The following is a 15,770-nucleotide window of genomic DNA, read 5'->3' as shown; positions in this document are numbered from 1 at the left end:
CTGCTGCATCAGCCGGGGTGGTCCCCAGCCTCGCCCCAGCCATGCCGCTGCGCCTCACCCGCCGTGGCTGACTTTTGTTACCCCTCTAGTGCCCGGGGCTGAGCGGAGGTGTGCTCATTTTCGGGGGTGGCGGAGGCTGCGGAGCGTGTGCGCGGGTGGGAGGTGCCCCGGGGGCGGGGGGCTGCCTGTCCCCCCGAGCTGTGCCAGCCTGCGGCTCGCCGGCCCCGTGCCCCCTCAGGTGGGCGCAGCGGAGGGGCCGGGCTGCAGCGGGGACCCCGCCACCCTGACATCTGCAGGTGGACCTGGCGAGCCAGCTGCGGGAGCCTCCCAGGAGCCAGCAGCACCCTGGACCCGCTGCCCATCTCAGCCTGCTTCGTTCCCGCTCCTCCTCAGACCCTCTCCGGTCCTCACTCCATCCTTTCTCCCCCTCTCTCTGCTGGGGTGCCGGCACCCCTCCTCACCTCGCTGGTTCAAACCCCTCCACTCCACTCCCCTCCCCGCCCCTCCCCACCTTCTTTGATTTATTTGTGTATTTCTTTCCTTAGCAACCACCAGTTCCCCTCAGTCAAACAGCACAGGCTCCCTATAATTTGAAATTAATTTGTTTGACTGCAGCACTGAGACAGGAAGGTTGGGAATTTATTTAATTCTTTTTCCTCCCTGTGCAAAAAGGAAGCGATGAAATTTCCAATCGAGACTCCAAGAAAACAGGTCAACTGGGATCCTCAAGGTTGGTGATTCTCTATTACTATCATTACTATAATAATAAAAATTATTGTTGTTCCTTGTGTCTAGTGACTCGTAGGAGACTATTTGACTCCAAATGGGAGGAGACGTTGGATGCTTGTCTGCTGCCCATGTGCAGTGCTCAGTCTTTCTTGCTCAATCCTGGCAGTGTGTTAGAAAATGCTCTTCAGATGTGGGGTTGGGTGGGTGTGTGGGGAAAACCTCTTCTAGGTGTAAGTTTTATGGTTCTATATTTGATATCTCTCTTCCTTCCCCTCCTCTCCCTTTTTCTTGAGTATTTCCATGGCAAACTTGCCTGGGATGGCAGAGATCTCTGGCTCACAGCATTGTTTGTTTTATCTGTGGCTCCTTTGTTGTTTCTAGTGATCATTGTCTCTGCTAAATGGGTGATACAGGAGTGGACACAGATGTGTCTGCTTGCTCAGGGCTCCTCAATGGCAAATGTTGGTTGGCAAGCAACTGGAGCAAAATGTCGCTGCAATATAACTCAAAGTGTGGATGGTATAAAAAGACATATTAAATAATGGAGCCCAAAGGGACCTTTAGGCTCTTTACTCTGTCCTGTTAACAATTGGTCAGCCCAAGTGGATAGTTTGATTAACTCTATAGTTAGGCTTGGAGTCTGTCTTGGGGAGTGTGTTTGTGTGATGGGGGAAGGAGATTTACGCCAGTGCAGTGGTTTTCAATAAAACGATCCAAGTGGTGTTTTAAAATAACCCATAATGAAATGCTGTCCTTTCCTGGCATGGGGAGGAGGTTTGTATGCAACCTACAGAAGAAGTGACTGAATAAAACCCTACTGGTAATTTGTATACTGGTGTGTCATATTTCTGTGCATCAGTACAGGAGCAGAGCAACTTGAAGCCATATGCTCAGGTTTGCAGCAGAACTGCTGGCAGCCAGTCACTGCACAGCAGTGCTTGCAGGAAGTATGAAGTGATAGCACGGGCTTTGATTATTCAGCTTTATTCCGCAGGTTTGGTTTTAGTGGTCAATTTGTCTGTCATCCTCCGTGCCCTCACATCTACACAATGAAACGTTAGAAACAGTTTCTCCTGCTGTAGAAGGAATACAGCAGAACAGACGTCTTTCTGCTGAGCAGATCTGATGAGTTGTTTGAATAGTATACACAATTAAGCTTTAGTTTAAGCCTTACTACATCTTTAATTAGGTGAAGGCTGAAATCAACACATCAGCCTCCTCTGCCCTCAGCTTCACAATGAACACATGGATAGTAGCGCTAAGAGAGATTTTATTATTTTAATAACAGTATATTCCTTATCTTAGGGTCAAAATTCTGTGTGGTGAAAACTTGCTCTCCCCAGGTGCTTTCTGAATGTATGTTTGCTGCTGCTTCATTTCAAGTCCTTTTTTTGTATTGCAAAATGCCTTTTAATGCAAAAAAGCTATTTCCTGCCTTCCCCTGACAAGGCACACAGGAGGCTGTACTGGTGGCATTCTGTGTGCACCTCTTTGCTTGGCAATCAGCTTTAAAGCATATGGATCCAACAGGTGGCTGGTCACAATTTACTAATGTGTCCAAAACCGTAGAGTACCGTAACAGGTAAAAGACTTCAAACCCAGCACGTTTCCTCTCTGCTAAGCTGAATCCCTGCTAAGGACTGCAGAATCTTACCTGTTATTTCCCCTCAGTGTATTGACTTCATTAGCCAGGCAGCAAGGGTGCTAATGTATACCCAGGAAGAAGGCAAAATATGTTTATTTCTATTTCTCCAAGGGACACAGGAAATAGATAAAATTTGGTGGAACAGAAAAAGGCAAATTGTTAAGAGAAAGTTACCTAAGGCCCAGTCCTTTAACTAATAGAGGAACGGTGCAATGACATTGTACTAACATAGTTCCACTGAAGAATTAGTGATGTCAGTAGAAGAAAAGGTAGATCAGAGTTCCATTCTTTTTGAAATGAAAATATATTTATGTAGATATAAATGTTAGCAAAGATCTACACAAAATCACTTAGAACCCTAAAATGAATTTGCTTTACAGTCACATACGTAGTCTGTTCTCTGCATGTACCTGTGAAGAATGATGTTGTTTTGCATCCTATGTGATACCCTTGGAGTTAAGAACTGAAGTAGCTTTTCTCAGATACAAAGATCAACATGTAGAAAGCTGGTGGTGCAAGGATACAAACAGTCCTAAGTCTTAAAAGCAGAGCTCATGTCCAGTTAATGTTCACACACATACACCAGGTTCATTTCAGTGTGTATTGTATGATCATGCCCTGTTCTGGTCGTCAGACAGAGAACGTGCTGTTTCCACAGTTCTGTCTAGTAGGAATTGTGCTAACTTGTGCTAACAATACTTGAAATATATCAACTGATGTTCCTGGCAAGCAAGCTAGCAGTCCAACGATGTAAGAGCAATGGTATCTCAAAGGTTGTTTAGATCTGATTATTTCAGGCAATATTTTCTAGAAACTATACACATTTCTAAAGGCCAGGGCCCTTGTTGTGGAGGTATGGCTGGCTTGGGGCTGATAATGTTGTTGCTTTGATCCCAGGTCAAAATGATAGTCATTGAAATGAATTAATGCTCAAACTCCATAATGCTGACTGAACTATAAATATTTACATAGATAAATAGATTAGACTCTGCTGGTAGCTTTCATCTGTCATAAAGCTGGTATTCTCAGTTCACATCAGCAAAGATCAATATACCATAGAAAAACTTTGTGGAGAGAACAGTTTTAAAAGAATAGAATTGACATGAGGGATGGTGTCTGACAGACATCTAATGGGAGGCTGATTTCTCAGCCATTAAACTGGAATGAATAGGGCATGGAGACTGAACTGTGCTTTTATCCTGTTGTGTAGTATCTTCACTTATCTTGGGTATAGAGTCTATCTGTGTGTTCCCTGTAAGTGCTGAGTGTGCTTTCTAGATAAACCAAATATTTCATAAACCTAGAAGTATACCAGGTCCAGATTCCTACAGTGAAGTCCCCTACCATCCCAGGCAATCAAACTATATAAACCCTTTATCAAACAGATCAAACTCCATCCCAAAAGTCATTGGGACTTGCCCCTAACAATGCAATGTGAAATATGTCCTAGAATCTCATATACACAGATTAAAAACAAGACTATTCACATACAGTGAGTGAACTGGGTAAGAAATGAGTAAGACCCAAGAAGGCACCTCAAGAATGGTTTAGGAAGAACTGGACACACTGAGTAGGGGTACAGGATCTCACACCACTGGGCCTACATTTTAAAAAACAAGCCTGCCATTGTGTTACTGGTGGAATCAGCTTGGATATACACAACAATAAAACATTTGATCTGCCTATCACTGATTTTTGCTTGTCGCATTTGGTGCACTTCAGGTAAAGCAATAATAACTGAAATTAGTGAAGGACCAGATTTTTAGTCTCACACCTCATACAACTTCCCAGCTATACTTTTCAGAACATAAGATTGGGTTTGTAACAGCATATGAAGACATTATTGGAATTGCTGTTCTAATCTCACCTCTTCCCTGCTTTCCTCTTGCTGTTTGTTACACCTATCTGTTGTCTGTGCTTAAATTGGTTTATAATCTCTTTGCACATGTATTTTTATACAGCACCTAAAACACAATGGGTTCCTCATCCTGACTGAGAAACCTGGATGTTACAGCAATATAAATTTTTAAAATATGAATTATCTGCTTAAAATTGCTGTTTCTTTGTAGAAAAGGGTAGATGAGACTGTTTCCAATATGCTCAGAAATTATCCCCAAGCATGACTGTCTTGCAGGGTGATGGTGAGATGTTTTTTCCGAAGGAAGGATGTCTGTCTTGGTGATGCTCTTAGTAGGCAGACAATCGAGTTCAGTCTTATGCCATCCTTTGTGCCAGAAGCTTTTTGCTGTCATTGCAGTGATATGGATTGTCAAAGCCTTTTGCTTTTCCAGGTATATGTTTATCTCTACATTGACCTTTTGGAACTCTGAAGTTTTCATACAGGTTCCTGCATCCTTTCACAAATACATTGTTTGTGTAGGATGGCTTTCTGCAGTTTGGAACTCTAAAATCGTGCATTTGTTTTCATCCTTACATTTAGTGTGGGAGTTAGTGGCTGGGGGGGAATTCAGTCTGTGGTTAGGAGTCTAGAGCTCCTCTTCAGATTTTGCCACTGACTTACTGTTTAACTTACTGACTTACTGTTCAGTAAGCCACTTACCCTTTCTTTTCATCCCTTTTTCCTTGACTGCAAAAAGGGAATATTAATACTTACCTAATGCACAAGGGTGTTGTGAAATATAATTACCTTGTTTAAAGCAATCTAAGATCTGCTATCGAAAGTAGAGCATACATATTGCAATCAAATACTAAAACAATTAGGAGGGAGCAAAACAGCCTGTCATCATACACAGATCACATCAATTAAGAAATAAGGTTATCTCTGTACTTTACAACTACAGGAAACTAGTATTACGTGTGCTTCTTTACAGACACTGAAGACTCAATTGAGTTTCCTATTAGAGGTATCTAAAGACCTTTGATATTCCCCAGCTGCCACTCCAGAGGAGCTCAAGTCTTCCATAGGTCCTGTGCCACTTGCCATGGGATTTCTCCCTTCACCTGAGACACCTCAAGCAGCACTGGACACCTATGTGTGGGAAACCTGAGCTGAATCTCAAATGCCTTCAGGTAGGTGATGAAGGCATCTTGATGACTCTTCGTTGGAAAAATCTTCAGCAACAGCTACTCAGTATAAATTAAATTGACGCTGCCTGCAAAGTCTTACAAACTGCTGCAGTACCTGCTTTATCTGCTCTTTGTCTCAAAGAGACTGGTGCAGAAGGCGTTGATTATAAAGGCATAGATGAGTAGAATGAGGGTGTTCATTTCTGTCCTCTGTTTTTGAGAAGATACATAAAAAGAAGTGGAGTGCAATTGTGAGCTAGACAATATCTTTCAGCACTAGTAAGTCAGTTCTTAGTAGCTCAGTATAAGAAGACCGCTATGGAAAGCTATAATATGTAAAAAAGTATTTCTGATCCCAGCAAATGATGCATGGTCAGCAGGGAACTGACCATGTGCTATTTGTATCAGAAAATCTTGATGGCTACTGACCCGTCTGATAGAGCAGGATTCTGCTGTGCCTAATGAGCATGGGTTGCAGAACAACAGTAATGAGTTTATTTTAAAGAGACATCTGAAGGAGAATAGGAATTGGATAAACAGGAGGACACTCCTGGCAGTGCATGGTGTAGGCACAGTAGTGCCAAATACAGTAAGGTGGAAAAGTTGAAGAGTTTGGAAAACAAAAAAAATGAGAAGGAAGAAATCAGAACTTTACTAAAGGCTATGTGGTGCCTGCATGGGAGACAGATTTAATGTGGTAAAAGATAGGAAGATGTGACTGAATTAGCAGGAGAGGAAGAAAGACAGCAGATAGCTATTAGTTTCATCACTGTTGTCTTTAGGATGCCCTGGAAATGTAAAAACTAAGGATTCAGAAAAGTAAAATTAATAATAAGAAAGTGGCAGAGTGAAAGGCTGGACAGCAGCTTTCTTAGTAACAGTGAGGAAGGACTGAACTCTAGTCAAGGTAAGAAAGATGAAGGGTAGGGTATCATTAAGATGTCATCTGTATTGTGAGAAAAAGGGAATGAAAAGAATCAAAGGCAATGTGAAGCTGTAAGTCTAAGACAGGGAAAGCAGTAGCATTGGCAGCAGTGGAGGGGTTAAGACAGAATTATTATTTCAGTGAAGAACACCAATGCTATGTTTTGCCACATACATGCAAGAGTAATCCATTAATAGGCTTTTGGACTGAAAAGCCCCTGGGGCAACTCTTGAATACTGACACTACCTGAAGTGATGGAGTTTGCTTTTGGGAGAAAGATGTATTACATCGGTTGTAATTGGGTAGGTTTTGGTTCAGCTTTTGGTGTTTATGTGGATTTAGGTAGCTAGTGTGTGGGCTATATCAGCTTCAGATAGAAGAGTGCATATATATATGGTGATACAGTTTAATTCTTACTCTCTTGATTTATTCCAGAGCTAGGAATTTTACCACTCACTTCAGTGTGAGCAATATGAGATTCTTCATTTTAACAGTATCAGAACTGTGTTGTCCCTCCAGGCTTTACTGAGTTAGAAGTAAAGGAGTGCTTGGAGTCACTGGGAACAGGGACCCTAGATGTTGTGCTGTAAATAGGGTAAGTACCTGGAGTGAAATGGGGAGAGAGCAGTGAGGAGGTCAAGATACAAAACAGGTAACAAGCACACTACCATTCAACAGGTAGGATATTACAGGATCAGTGTAATAGGAATGCCTAACCTTTATTTTGCAATAATCTCAGCATAATAGCAAAAGCCAAAGCAGATAATATAAATGCTGAACAGTTGTCTGTTTTTTAATAGAATTTTTATGTAAAAAAGTGACATTCAGCAAAAGGCTAAATACTACCTTTTTAAATACCTTTTATAGGAATCCCTCTGGTTTTTGTTTTCTGAAAGTAAGAAACTGAAAACATCCTGGGACCTAGACTTTGTCAGACAGAAGCTGCTCACATTCTAGTTCCTGAGACATTGGTTATACTTCTATTGTTTGCCTATAAAGCACGTATATGAGAAACATTTTAACTGAAATGGAAAATGTGCTCTAAGATGAACCCGCTGACTTTCATAAATAACGTGCCATGCAGTTCTCACTGGTTACCTCAATGAGATAAAACAAGTGAGAACAGCACATATCATATACCCTTGTACTTCAGAGTGGTAGTACCAATCCCTTTTAGTCCATGGATCATTATTATTCTCCCAACATACTTTCTGGGCTGCTTTTCACAGGCACAATCAAACATTAGCTCAGATTGTTTAAACAAAATGATATTTCAAAAGTGAACTATGAATCTTTTACCATGTTAACGAACCACAGAATTTAGGAGATATTTCCTTGGTCTGGGAATGCCAAGCCCAAGAATTCAGATTTCATCTTTTTGTTTAACTGCTAATACAATTCTTATGCTATTACAAATCTTATTATTGGCAAAGAGTCCCAAATGCGTGTATTATTAGGTGTTATTCAAGTGTCCCAAAACACAAGCATAGGAGATCATTGGTAAGGTTTTGATGTTAGAGTAGAAATTTCAGTGTGGGTATATCTCGGTGTTGGAAGTGGAAATGAAAGCCAGTAAGGTGATAGAATCTGTTATTGAAACCTGTATAGAGGGGAAAAAAAGGGTGGAAGAGAATACACAAGCCTGGCTTCACTTTATTTTTTCTGGTTTTAAAATGGAGGGTAAATATCTTGCTGAAAGCTGGAGTTGTGACAAGGGGCATGACATATAAAATATATGAAGGGGATTAAAACTTGTTGCACTAGGATCTGGAGTCCTGACTCGGGGCAGTGTTCAGCTGCAAAGTCTGGGTGTAGGTTCAATTTTTTTAGAAGTCCAGACATGGTTAGGCCTAGCATTTTGTTTGAGTTGGCTATTTGAATTTTAGAGGACATTTGAAAAGAAATAAAGACTTAACAAGGAGAGACAAAGGAAAGCTGCTTCAGGTAATGTAGATTACAAAAGAATGGACTCAAAGTATGACAGGGTCAGATCTGCTACCGGCGGTGCAGAAAATGCAGAACGAAAAGAGTGCACCCGTGGTAAGTCTGAAAATGCTCAGAAAAAAAAAATGGGTGGACATGAAGACAAGTTTGGCTGCCTCCAACTAGAATTCACTGTTTTCAAGCACATGATGTTCCTTCTACCTTTCAGAAGTAAGCACATAATCTAGGGCATATTTTAAAAAAATTAAGTCTCTTTATGCTTTCTGTTGCTTCCTCAGGCATGTATCAGGGTCCTCCTCTGTGAGCAATACTAAAGCACAGTATGAATAATGTTATGGACATATTACCAAATATCTTCATCTCATTAAGTAGGTATCTTTAATAGATGATGATCTGTTTATTTGGCTAGTTCTTCATTGGAGAAACACACTTATGTTTCTTCTGTTTTTTCCTCAATTCTGCCACCAAAGAGATGCATTCAACAAATTTTTAAATTGCTTCAGTTCTCTGTCTTTCTGATATCCCATAGATTATGCATGACTGTGTGACCATTGTTTGCTAAAGACGATAGACAGTTTAACTAGTAGGGGATAATAAAAGTTAACACATCTTACAAAGCAATACAAGTTATTTTGGTATCACTGTCCTACAGGATCATCACACTGCTTTAAGGATTGGGCTTTGAGTACCTAGATTTTTTAGAGCCATATGTTCATATCTCAGCAGGACTGACTCATCTTTTCTTCCCTAGGAAGAAAAAACAACATGTTACTGACTTTACTGGATGAGGATTTGGATTTTGGCACCTTAAACTTGTGCCACTGAGATTTGTAACATTCAGTGATGTGCTGCTAAAGGGTGCTTGGATTATTTCTCCCTTACTCGATACTGTAATATAATAGTACTGGCATGATTTGAAAACAGCAAATACATACTGACAGCTTGTCCAGGGCTTTTATCCCCTCAATTTCAGCTTTTCATTTTAAAGAAACAAAAGGCAGTCACTAGCTACTATGTGTGAAAAACCTTAATGATGAAAGAATGATGAAAGAATTATGAAAGAATTATAAAAGAAATGGTACTGCAGAAACTCCCTGCTGAATTGAAGGAAGCAACTTCACACATCTCAGACATTCCTCTAGGTTAACTCAGATCCATCACTGATTGCTTAACTGTTAAGACTGCTAAATTTGGATTACACAAGAAAGGGCCACACAGAGAGGCTTTGGGCAGCAGCAATCATGACAGCTACAGAAACAACACCAGAGCCACCTCTTCACGATGCTACAGCCACCATACTAATTTGCCTTCATGAGAAGTGCAGTTCATTACTGGATTACAATGATATACTGACATGTAACATTGTGACTAGAATTTCTCATTGCTACCAGACATTATTTGTTGATTCAGTTTTCTAAAAGTAAGCATCTGCTGCCATTTAAGGGACTGTAAGGCAGCTGAGACATTTGCATAGGCCTGGTATATATGATAATGAACCTAAGGGAGACCTCTGCCCTTCTGGAGCAATAGCTTAAGGCCAATAAGAATATCCTAGGACCCCTCACTTGGTACTATATGATATGGATGGGCAACTGAATTATACCATTTGAGTGTGACTTAGTTGGAGAATAAAACACCCATATATAGGTAGGTATCTAAAACGCAGAGGTATTCTAAGTTTCTAAGGACCTGCTATGGTTACGGGAGATATAGTCAAATACAGTTTGTGGAGCCTGGAGAACGTGCAGTAGATGTCTAGTTTAGGGTCAGCAGAATCACTCTCCAGGCTGCACTGACCAATTCGACCACACCTGTATTGACTCTAATGGGATGTATTCCAAGTCACCACAAAGGAAAGAAATTGGACAAGGGTTGTTCCTGCTCATATTTTGAACTTCAGCTCAAATGGCTTTGGGTAGCTTCTTACTAGGAGGATTTAGGGCAGGTATAGACCATGTTTTCCTGGTGGATTAATTCTCAATTTGTGCATGCTTTGGGGTTACAAGAATTTACACCATCATGATTAGTGCAGCTCTACTGAAAGTTAAAAAATACTACTTTGAGCTTGGCATTATTAGCAGTGATTTCATTTGTTTTCACCAGCTCTGAGCACAGGAGAATGAGCACGCATCCACCTGCTATACACTGTGCAGGCATACTTTTGCTTTGGTGAAGCTTAATTGTGGCCAAAACTGATTAGAGGGCCACAACTGTCTTTTTCTTAAGTCTGATCTGTGAATGCATGTAGCTACGTGTTCATGATGCAGTATGGCAACACTGAAGCGAGGTGTTAGAAGCCATTCCATATCAGCAAATGCCATCCTTGTGTAGCTATAAAGTTTTATTATAGTTCAGGTTACAACTGCATTTCTACAGTATTATATGAATAGAAGCTGAGCATAAAAAAAGAAAAGTTGTGTAATTCAGTTGTTGTACCAGACTCCTTATCATCTAAGATACCTGAAATCATGTACTCTATAGCAAACCTGAAGCCAGCTTTGTGCAGCCAGAGTCAGCCTGGCATTGACCTGGAGCTCTGTGTGCCTCACCAGTCTCCCAGTGACACTGTTCATCTCTTCTGCCTGTTACATACTGCTGTGAGCAGCATAATCTGTCTGAAGTCTCTTTAACTTACTTTTGCTTACCTGAGCTCTCTTTGACTCACAGTCACTTTCTAATAATTTTCTTACATGGAGACTGGACAGGTAAATCATTCTGAGTGGCAACTTTACTGGTGCAACTTATACACTACAGTGTAAAAGAAATATGTATATGTTATAAAGAATTCAGAATAAGAGAAAATAAAAATAGCTATGCTGAACAAGTGCATTTCAAAGAGAAACTTTCTCTTCCTTGTGAAAGATCCTTTCTGCACAGAGTAATTTTATAATAGCTATCTTATATGTATTCTTCGTCCTGTTCTGGAACAGGCTTTCAAAATATTGAAAAGCCTTCCTTCACTTTAACTAAGGCTGTTACTGTGTATAGGAATTTAAGACTGCTAAATAGACTGGATCCTCAGGATATGCAAATAGTATAGCTCCAGTGAACTAAAAGATAGCTCAGTTGATGTGCTTATTACAAGACTTCTTGCCACTGCCACATGATTAACGATCCACTTTTATTGCTGTTGCCCAGAAAATTTGAGAAATTATCATTTGATTGAAGTGGTGGATCATTAATGAGATTTGCTCAGATTCAAAGTATTTTTCTGTAGATTCCAATCATTAGCCAGATTGGGGAAGACACAACTAGACTGATGCAGAAATTTTTACTTCTTGTTTTTACAGAAGAGTGTCAGCATGAGCTCTTTAGGTTTGGCCAGTAATGGGCAGATACATCCATAAGGATGCCCCAAGAAATCTTTGAAGGGGAAGAATTAGTGCTGACACTATTCTTATTCTGGGGTTAGAGGCAGTATTACATGTGCTTTTCTGGCCTTACTCATATGTGAAGGATCTGTTCCTTGGCTATTAACCTAGTCCTGCAGGAGATATTGTACTGCCCCAACTGAGCTATATATTGGCATCTCACAGTTTCAGTCTACACTATAATCAGTGGTGCTGCTAAAGTCCTTTTTGAACGACTGAGGTGATCAAGAGATTCCTTCACTCCACTGTTAGGTTGTGCCCCTGGCAGACAGCCAGCGTCAATCACATTTCAAACGTAGATTAGATAGCTTCCTGCTAATAATGAATCTTTGCTTTGTTGTCTCCTCCACTTGTTTGTCTTACCACTAATTTTCTGTCAATAAGAATGTTCTTCCCTTTGTACACAGGCCTTCATATGCTAAGTTGTCAGACTTAGATTTCCTTCACTGGTTGGTCTGACCATAGGCCATTGGCTAAATTTCTTTTGTGAATCCTTGAGACAGGGTATTTGGAAGATCCCAGTCCAGCCGCTCTAGCAGAAGGACACCAGATAAAACCCTGCCCCTACATCGTCCTATCAGCACTTTGAAGCAGAACACCTTGAGCTCCGGTGGTGGGAGATTCAGACTCTTCCTAAATGTTACTGGAATCCTGGGACACTTCAACTCATTTCATCCAACATCAAGTCATGGTGCAATGGAATTATTTTTATTTGTCTTTAAAAAGAAGATTATGGACAAACAGCAGCATCACTGCTTCAACCTGTCTGTTGTTCATCGAAGGGTGAAGTCTGCAGACTTCATAGAGCACGTATCTATTCCTTGGTGCTTGTACATGGGGCTTGTGAGATACTGACAAGAAAGCAGTTTTCCTATATATTACCTAATAAGGAAAAACAATGGTATGTTAATCTCTTCTGACAGGAACTCTTTTTCACGAAGTCATCCCTATACCCCAAGATCTTGAGCCTAAAGCACTTGCTTCCTATTTGGCTCTTGCCAGAGCAGAGCCCTGCATGAACTAGAACTCCCAGTTTTAGCAAGGGCAAGAAATACTGATCAAATATTGATCTAATACTAGGGAAACAGGTTTTAGCAGCGATCTATTGGTTTTAGTCTTATTTCAGAAAGGGAAAGGTGAGAATTTTTCTTGGGTTTCTCTGTATTCAGTTTCTCTATAAATAGCTTCATAAATCTGATGATAGCCCTGCTGCCAATGAGTGTGTTGGAACAAACACAGTCACCAATCTTGAAGCAGGAGGGCTCCGTATTTGGGACTCGCCCCTGTCAATCACTTCTAATCTCCCCTCAACTCTTCCTGCTCCTCACTGTAATGCTTCTCCACTCTATTTTCCATTTGCCAGTACCTGAAGTTCATTGATGAGTCCTGTCACATGTGAACATGTGCTTGGCTCCTTGCTCTGGGCTCAAGTGTCAGAGGCAATGGGGAGGGTAGCTGTGTGCCGAGTGCCGAGAAGAGGAACTGAGCAGGGAGTTACGGGTATGCTGCCTCCCACGCTGCCAGCATGTTTGGAGAGAAGTGAGGGACAAGAGCAGATGGATGGATTTGGAAGAGGGCAGGGTGGAAGAGAGGTCAGGAGAGAGAGAAAGCAAAGCAAGGGAAACAAAATTCGAACTGACCTCCAGCAGTGTACAATCTCACTCCAGCACAAGACAAATCTCCCTCAAGTATTCGTCTGGACTTGGCAGCTCTGTAAGTAGTGCTACAAATGGTGTCAGTAGCAGTGCATCTTCATGTTAATGCCAATAAGCGTTAGCTAGGAACCCCCCGAGGAGTGCTGTCCTGAAGCCAAACCAGAAAGAATAAACCGAAGATGCTTTCAGCTGTTCCTGGAGTTCACGTCCTGCCTTAGCACATCCATTTTTTGGACCAGTTAGCTGTCACATATGCCTTCGAAAAGTACAGTGCCTGGGAGAGGGAGGAGGGAGGGGAAAGTATCCCAGCATCCCATGACCGTGACTTTTGCAGAGGTTTTTTAATGTCAGTGGATAAGTTCTGGCTGATACCTGCGCAAGCCAGCGTTGGGCTTCCTGTTGTTTCCCTGCCATTTACATAGTCTCAGTAGGCAGGAGCTCTACGGCTGTGTTTGCAAAAGAGTAACTCTTGAGCAGTCCATTTTAGGTTCGTGGGCAGGCTCTGACTGTGGTTCTGACATTTGCAGAGAGGCTGGGTCAGAATCTGGAAGTTCTTGTAAATAATAGCAAGAGCAGCTTACACATGGGTATCATATTTGCTTTATAACCAACAAAAGAAAGGAGTCTGATTTATGGCTGTCTACTAATTTTGTAATAGGCAGACCACCATTTTGTCATGTGAAGTGGAAAAGGGCATGTCCCCTAAAAGAACTTGAAGATTTGCTAATACATTGATGACAGATCATTGTATCTGCTTGATGCACATATGACAAAGACCTTGTTTTAATCAACTTTCAAAACTACTCTGGAATTTAATTAATTTGCTAACATCTCTGTGGCAACGTTTACATGTGATGAACTGTGATCACATACAGTATTGTTTTTCCTCAGTGTAAACAGGGGTTTACCTATTATCTGTAAAATGCTTTGAGATATTTAGATAATCATGAAAGATTATTACAGACTTGGCACAACTAATGCAAAGAGGACTGTTGAGATGTGTTTGACTATCTTACACAGAAGGGGAGGGAAAGAATTTCAAGAGCATTCTCCTACTGTGAGTCAGGACTAGAATATAAAGATTAATGATTTTGAATTTTTTTTAATACCCTTAACATTTCACCAGTTTGTTTACAGATCCTGTGTGATGAATAAAAGCCTACAACATTAGGCTGTTTGTTACCCTTCACTGATAGCTTTTCTTCTTGTGTCCATAGTGGTATGCAGGGCACAGACTGAAAACACTGACCTAAATGATTTCTGGCAGATGATTTTATGCCCTGTTCTTACATATTTCCAATAAGGAGACTTCAATATTTTAGTGGCTGTTCCCATGCTTAGCTGTCCTTGTAGCTAGAATTTTTCCTAATAAATAATCCCCTACTTTCTTGGTACAGATTAATCAGTTATTTCATGCCTTATTCTTAAGGGATCTAGGAAGGAATTAATCACTGTCTTCAGTTAGTCAGTGTCTTATTTACATTTGTGAGACTACATTTCACATTTTTGCACTTAGTCCAAAAAGCATTTTCATTTATATTAAGATAATACTTCGTAAAGTTGCAATGAAAATTGAACTGGGATGTTGAAAAGATGACTGTGTTGTTAATAATATCTTCATCTTCACTGGTTGCTAACTATATGCAGCCATATGAAAGGTTGTGCGGAAACCAAAAATGAACACAAAGTTAAAGGAATAAAGAACAGATGTCCAAAATAGGAGTGGCTTTTTTTGGGTAGGTCTTAGAACACATGTAAGTCTGGGAGCAGGAGAGTGGATTTCTACTCCAGCCTTATTTGTTGTGTGATCTTGGTTAAGCAATTTCTTTGCTTACTTCTGCTATACTTACAGTTGTATTCAGTGAGAGTTACATGCGGCTGTCTGAGCTAGGCCAGCCCAAAGAAACTGTGGACTTGAATCTATCCAGTACAGCACTATTTTGAACCAAGTATGTCCTGCTAAGTGGCTAGGCCTGTAAACAGAAGCTCAGCACTATGCTAACAAAACTATCCAGCTTTTCTTGGCTTGAACCTGGTTTCTGTGCAAACCTTAATGAAAGTTGGATCAGTCTGCAAGAAGGAGCCTAAAACTACTTTGAACACCTCACATGAAAGATAAAAGAAAATTATTCTTGTCCAGCATCAGATTTTTCCAGAATGACTTAAAAGACAGTGATATATGGTAATTATTGCTATTTGTAATATATTAAAGGCAGGGACACCCCTGTTCTAAACACTGCTGATGTTAGGGCTCCTGTTCTGAAGAGTTTATTCTTTATGAAATAAAGAATTATAATATGTAACTAGTAATAAGGACATACACAGAAACTGAATTAGGGTTGGATTTGTTGGCATAGTGAGATTTTCTGTTTTTTATATGGTTAAGGGCACTGAGACTTTAGTCCTGCAGACTTTTTATTTTCCTAAGCAGCCATTGTGAGTTTTTCCATTCCCTGCTTTGAGAGCTCCTTGTG

The 15,770-nt window shown here is 40.7% G+C and overlaps 1 protein-coding gene across 1 annotated transcript in view; it reads left to right on the top strand.

The window, feature by feature from the left end:
• The first annotated feature begins 678 nt into the window (after positions 1-678).
• Positions 679-15,770, top strand: part of KCNK10 (potassium two pore domain channel subfamily K member 10) — a 67,679-nt gene continuing 52,587 nt past the window's right edge. Inside the window, exon 1 of the mRNA XM_064459989.1 lies at positions 679-730. Within this exon, the coding sequence (XP_064316059.1) occupies positions 679-730 (52 nt within the window). The remainder of the gene's footprint in view (positions 731-15,770) is intronic.

Source organism: Phalacrocorax carbo, chromosome 9, assembly GCF_963921805.1.
Source record: "Phalacrocorax carbo chromosome 9, bPhaCar2.1, whole genome shotgun sequence".
In the NCBI taxonomy this organism is placed as follows: Eukaryota; Metazoa; Chordata; class Aves; order Suliformes; family Phalacrocoracidae; genus Phalacrocorax; species Phalacrocorax carbo.
Note: the sequence above shows the minus strand (reverse complement) of the source record. Positions and strands in the feature narration are given on the sequence as shown.